Source organism: Bos taurus, chromosome 3 (genome assembly GCF_002263795.3).
Source record: "Bos taurus isolate L1 Dominette 01449 registration number 42190680 breed Hereford chromosome 3, ARS-UCD2.0, whole genome shotgun sequence".
Classification (NCBI taxonomy): Eukaryota; Metazoa; Chordata; class Mammalia; order Artiodactyla; family Bovidae; genus Bos; species Bos taurus.
In genome coordinates, this window is record NC_037330.1 from 20184567 (window position 1) to 20190826 (window position 6260).

General features: G+C 56.1%; 1 protein-coding gene across 4 annotated transcripts; it reads right to left on the reverse strand.

Moving 5' to 3' along the window:
- Window positions 1–391: 391 nt before the first annotated feature.
- On the reverse strand, window positions 392–5813 carry ECM1 (extracellular matrix protein 1). 4 transcript variants are annotated; one of them, XM_005203889.5, is made up of 12 exons: window positions 5635–5813; window positions 4475–4537; window positions 4293–4394; window positions 4111–4188; window positions 3944–4021; window positions 3768–3848; window positions 3206–3220; window positions 2734–3056; window positions 2094–2468; window positions 1389–1609; window positions 1133–1220; window positions 392–716 (listed from the first exon to the last, which is right to left on the reverse strand). In XM_005203889.5, exons 1-12 carry the CDS (start codon window positions 5702–5704, stop codon window positions 486–488), a joined length of 1725 nt encoding a protein of 574 aa, XP_005203946.1. In that variant the 5' UTR covers window positions 5705–5813; the 3' UTR covers window positions 392–485. The 4 variants fall into 4 exon arrangements, with proteins under 4 accessions (XP_005203946.1, XP_005203947.1, XP_059740561.1 ...); XM_005203890.5 differs by lacking the exon at window positions 3206–3220; XM_059884578.1 differs by lacking the exons at window positions 2094–2468; window positions 3206–3220.
- Between the last annotated feature and the right edge of the window lie 447 nt (window positions 5814–6260).

Below are 6260 nucleotides of genomic sequence, written 5' to 3' on the forward strand. Positions count from 1 at the left end.
ATCCCACATGCCTCGGAGCGGCTAAATCTGTGCACAACTACTGCGCCTGTGCTAGAGTGCCCGGGGACTGCAGCTAGTGAGCCTGCGTGCACACCTGAGAACCAGTGCTTCGCAACAAAAGAAATCACTGCAGTGAGAAGTGCACGCACCACAACTAGAGAAAAACTCACACAGCAAAGACCCAGCACAGCCAAAATAAAGAAAAATAATAATAAATTCAAGATGATAAATACTGATGTTAAGCCGTTTAGTTGTGGTCCCAACTTAGCCAGTGGAAAGATTTCTGCTGAGCTAGTGGGGGTGGGGCAGTGGGCCTCAGGGGCCAGTCACCGAGGAAAATCTGGGCAGGCTTGCAAGGGTGTGTTTGTGTGAGACAACAGACATAACGAGGCCAAATACAAGAGGTGTTTACTGTAATGCGTATTCCAGATGGGTGGGGTGGGGTGGGGTTCCCCCAATCTGATCCTCCAAGGCTCTGGGGTGACTCACTCTTCCTTGGGCTCAGAGGTGGGGCTGCTATTTGTTCCCTGAGTCGGGCCCTGCTCCCCGGGGCCCTTGGCATCCCTAGTGTCCCCAGTCACTACAGCCACATTCCTCAGATACTTCGTGTTGAAGCAGTTGATTTGTTCATCCCCAGGACTCAGTTTACAGCAGAGGGCAGAGTCTCGCCAGAAGTTACGTCGGGAACCACACAGCTCATCAATAAAGGCTGATTTCTGATGACAAAATAAAGAAGAGGTGATAGGGGAGGAGGGTTGTCAGAAGTCAGGACCGGTTACTTGGATGTCCAAGTTCCCCTTCCCTGCTGCTTCTACTGCTTTCTCCCTGGATCCTCCCACCCCTGGGGCCCACAGGGAGTACAAGGCTGCCTTCCACAGCCAGAGAGACTCCTTGTGACAGACAGATGTGACCATCTGGAAATGCCAGAGGCCCAGAGAAGGCATCATAGGTGCTTAGAGGTGGGGAGCAGGTCAGGTCAGGGATGAAGACTTCTGGAACCAAGAAAGAAGACCTCCCCACTGGTCCTCATTGTTTCTGAGGGCTGGTTTGAGGTACTCAGAGAAGCCATGGCCCGCTGTGCCAGGCTTCTCCCTCCTCTGCATCCCTGGGAGAGCCCTGACCTCACACTCACCTCCTCCTCAGCACAGCAGGCCTGCTCTGGGAATGGCAGGTCACAGCAACGGGCAGTCACTTTCTGAATCAGCCCAGGAATCTGCTTGCTATGTTGGTGGAAAGGGGCAGGGGTCAGGGTCTCTGAGTGACCCCAGGCACCAAAATGGTGTTTGCAGACCATGATTTTGCTCTTCCCAATAGTGTCCCAGAGGGTGCCCCAGAGTGAGTTTTGGGAGAAGGGAAGAGCACTGGGCAAGAACTAGGTTAAGACTCACTGCTTGCTGAGAACTCTTCGGTTTCCACAGAGGTGATTCATGAGGTTGGGGGTGATTCGGCTGAGGTCAAGGGTCAAGATATCCCGGTCATAGTTGGGATAGGGAGCCCGACGGGCGAAGCACTTGTCGCGGAGGGGGCTAGGGGGGTAGTTGCAACACGAGTGGTGGTGGGTCTTTATAGCCTGCTCCCAGTCACAGTACCCATCGAGGGTATCCTCCCACTGTGGACCAGAGAAAGGCAAGTCAGATGACTGGACACTGACCCTCCTGTCCCTCTACTTCCCTCACTGCCTCACCCGATGAGACGCGCACTCCCTGCCCCCGGTGCTGAAAGGGAAGGGCAAAGAGGCAGCTGTGGATGTGTGGGGCTGGGAAGGTGGAAGGGGTAGAAGCACAGCTGAGGTTCGGAGCTGGCCACGGGATATGTGCTGGAGCAGCAGACGGAGAGGATCGGGTGAGGCCAGACGGGTGGACGGCAGACAGGTGCACATGGGGGACACTGGGTGGATGCGGCCAGGATGGAGGCGCACGATGGAGGACTTGGACGAGGAACACAGTGGACGGACGGACATTCACAAGCAGGCAGATGGGCAGACGTGCTCACAGCAGGTAGCTAGGTACGTGGATGAATAGGCCGGCGGGCTCAGAGGTGTGAGACGGGTGGGCAGGCAGACAGGCTCTTGGGATGCCGAGACGCCCACTTACGGCCTTCCAGGTACAGGTGTGGTTGTTCCCCTGCCGGCAGCAGCGCTGGAACTCCGCCTCCAGCCGGGTCAGGGCCTGCAGCTGCCTTTGGATGGAGTCCGTGGCTGGGAGGTTGCGTGGCACCGAGCGGAAGCGTTTTAGGTGGCAGATGTTCTTGATATTGTCCACTGTGGGTAGCCCAGGGGGAAAGGGCAGCTCGGGGCCCAAGGAAATACCAGGCTGGTGGCTGGGGCAGGCCCGGAGCTGGTAGTGTGGCCGGGGAGCTTCCTCCTGGAAGCAGGATAATCGAGCCTCCCCCTGCTTTTTGCAGCACCCGTGGGGTTGGGTCTTGACCGAAAACTCGGCCTCACAGAACCGGGTCACTGAGTCTTCCCACTAGAGTAAGAGGAGTGGGTAAGTCCAGCAGCCCACTGTCCACATTCCTGTCTTCCTCCCAGGCTCCAGAAAAGGCCCCTGGGCAGGCAGATAAGAAAGAAGTGGAGGCTGTCCTCCACGCTTCTGCACAAGAGGAGGCCCAAGGGAGGACCAATGAGAGGGACCTGAGGTTCCTGCACACCCAGGCCTAGGCCTAGTCCTTGAAACACACATACTCAGTCTGGGGGTTAAAGGACACCCCCAGGATCAAGAGCCCAACCCTTACCACGAGTTCTGCACAGTCCAAGCGGTTTGTGCGGTTGCGACAGCGGCAGCAGCGGGAATATCCAGTCTCCAGCAAATTGAGGGTCTCACCCTGACGGCTGAGGTGGGAAAAGCCAGTCTGTGGTAGGTTCCAAGGGCCGTATACCACATGCTGACGACTAGGAAGGCAGATCTGGTCCAGATTGTCCAGGGAAGGCCGCCCAGGGGGGAAGCCATCCAGTCGGTGGCCCCAGCCACCTCGGGGACGGCCATGTTGGCAGTGCTGGGCTGGATTCCAGGACTCGGGCTCTGGGGGGCTGTGGTCCATGGAGGGAGCTGGCTTTTCTGGAATGGGGAAAACAGAGTGGGAAGGGGGAATATGTAGAGGGACAGTGAAAGGCTGGATTAAATTGGGAGGATTGAGAGAACTTGCAGTTAAGGAGAAAGGGGAGGATACAGAAGAAAAAGAGAAGAAATGAATTTGTGGCTCTTACCTTCAGAATGACTGACTAAAAGAAAAAGAGACTTGAGTCATGCAAGGTGTCACCCTTACAGCTCCCAACCCCAAATCACGCCTGCCCACTGTGTTGCTTCCCTGGGCTCAGAATCCCTGCTCCTCACCCCACCCCCACCAGGGTCTGAGCCCTAAAGAGGGGGAGGGACAGACAAAAGCTGTCAGTCACTCTCTCTCTGCTTAGATTGGAAGGTGAACTCCCCTTGATATTGGAAAGGTGGGTCTACTAGGGTAGAAGGAGACAGGTAATCAGAAATCATGTTTGGATGGGCACCTCTAGAAGACAGGGGCCTGGCCAGTTCTCATTCATAAAAAGGAACTCAGTGGAGAAGCAAGCGAAAATAAATACTACTTTTGTGTCATTTAACCTTATAATTTTATAAAATAGGTATTATTTCCTCAACTTCACAAATGAAGTAATAACTAAGGCTTGGAGAGGTAACTCACCCAAGGTTATTACACAGCTAGTAAGTGGCAGAGACCCCAGAGCCCATGCTGTCAGTCACGGGAGGCAGGAGGGCAGAAGGGAGGGACTCGCTTACCTTCCTTCTGTTCAATAGGAACCTGGGGAGGGGGCAGCTCCTCTTGGAGGGGGATGGCTTCTTGAGGGAGAGGGGGACCCCCTGAAAGTCACCGAGTTCACAAAGGAGCAAGGATCAGGCTGATGTCAGCAAGATGTCGGGGGGTTGGGGAAGGGAGGGAACAGGGAAGCACTCACCTTTCTTTTCCACAGGCAGCTGGGAAGCGGGCAGCTCCTCTTGGAGGGGGATGGCTTCTTGAGGGAAAGGGGGACCCCCTGAAAGTCACCGAGGCCACAAAGGAGCAAGGATCAGGCTGATGTCAGCAGGATGTGGGGGGGCAGGGGGGGAACAGGGAAGCACTCACCTTTCTTTTCCACAGGAAGCTGGGGAGCGGGCAGCTCCTCTTGGAGGGGGATGGCGTCCTGTGAGGGAGAGGGCTGCACTGCAGAAAGGGGTGTGTGTGAGTAGCCACCCCTTCCTCCCCTCCCCTTCTGAAGATCAGGGTGTAGGCCAGACTAGAAATCTAGAGGTGCAACTGAGACTTACCTTCACTCTGTCCCTCAGAGTGCAGGCTATGCTGGGAGGTGCGAGGGTGACCCTGGGGGAGGGCTCTGCTCAGAGGTGGGGAAGGGGGTGCAGCATAGCCCACTGGAGGCAAGAAGGCAGATGGTCAGAGCCTGCATTTCCTCCTGGAGCCCCAGTACCATGCCACGCCCCCAAATGCTTACCTTGTTGAAGGGGGTGGGTCAGGGGCTGTGGCCCCAGTTCTCTCTGCCCTGAAGCCTTGAAACCTGGAAGAGGAAGGGTGAATCAGGGGTGGCTTTGAGGGGCTCTTTCCTGGCCCTGAGTACAGGAAGGGGAGACACTGGAGGTCAGGAGCTTAGAAAAGATGACCAAGACACCAGAAATCTATTGCTCCTGCCCCAAACCCACCTGGTCAAGACCGATTCGGTGTGATAATCTGACAGCCTCACTTTCACCAGGCTCAGTGTCTTGGGTCTCCCAAGTCCTGGCCTAAAGGAACTGTGACATACGGAGCTGGGGAGGAGGCCTTAATCTTGCATCAGTGTCTTTCCCTTCAGAGCTTCTGGGCTCTTCCCACAGTTCAGGCCTTGAGCAGGCCAGAGCCTTGCCTGCCCGTCTGCTCCGCCCCCGGCCTACCCCGGGCCCTTGAGACTCCTTCGGGCCTCTGGTGAGGAGCCCGCACAGGAGCTGAGGTCCCCCCCTGCGCTAGCCTCAGCTCCTCACTAGGTCTCTTTAGGACCTGGGGAACTAACTGCATGGTATAGGACTCTTGAAGCAAATCACCCCCACAGTCACGGCGAAAGGACTCGCTTGTAGCTATTTGCAGTTACGAAAGGCTAGGACTGGGAGGGACAAGATTGAGCCTCCCATAGATTAGATCTATGACACTCTCTCAAGTTTTCCACAGTAATGTTCTGTTGGGCATCCAAGCAGATAATGTGTGTGAGCTAGAGGGGCTGTGCCTGGTCCCCTGTGGACAGGTAACACCCCCTCACCTCCCCTCAACAGGTAAGGAGTCACTCAAGGTTCCCTGGGCCAGTACACTGGTTTTGAGCAGCCGGGGGCTCCTGATCTTCTCTTCTGGGTAACAGGTCCCACAGAAATAGCATGTCCCTCACTCTGTGAATTTACCCGCCCTCTCTGCTGTCCATTTGACTCCAGTTGTTTCTTGGCAGCAATCTTGACAAACCCCTCCCCTTCTGTACGCCTGCTCCCCCTCCTGTTAAAGGCTCCAGTGCCCAGGCCCACCACAGGCCTGCTCAGAACGGCCAGCCAAGCGGGGTACCTTTCTGCTGGTGATGAGCTATCCAGGATGGCTGGACCCAGGCCCCCTGTCCAAGTGCTGGCTCCAAGCCCAACTCACCTCCATCAGAGGCCACAGAAGCAACAGTTAAACAGGCCAAGACCAAGGCTGCTCCGGACATGGTCCCCATCCTGGGGCAGGTACAGGTGGGCGGCCACCAGTACGTCCTCTCAGGCAGATCTGATTGAAGGGCCGGGCAGATGGGAGCCTGCCTGTCCAGTTGCTGTTACTGCTATTGTGAACTTCAGGGCCGGTTCCTTCTCCTCTTTATAGGCTACGAGAGACAGCTCCCGCCCTCCTCAGCTTCCTGCCATGACTCAGTCCCAGCCACTCCTCCTCTTGCACTCACCCTGAAGCCTCCTGAGAGGACTAAGAACAGAGGTGCACCCAACTCCAGAAGAAACTGATTTTGAGAATCCCGGAGAAAGAGAGGTCTGAGGCCTTATTCTGTGCCCCAACTTCTCCGTTTGCGTGCTGCCTTCTGTGGAGAATGCATCTGACAACCTGCTGAACTGAAGTGTGCAACAGGGCACTGAGGAGTTGAGACAGGAACACCCTCCAAACTGGAGCTCCCCCAGCAGGGAGAGCTCTGGAATGCCCCTTCTCAAACCCCCAAGCCCCTAGGACAAAAGAGAGGGAGACAGAGTCAAATTCCCTTTCATGTCCCTGTCAGGAATCAGAGATGA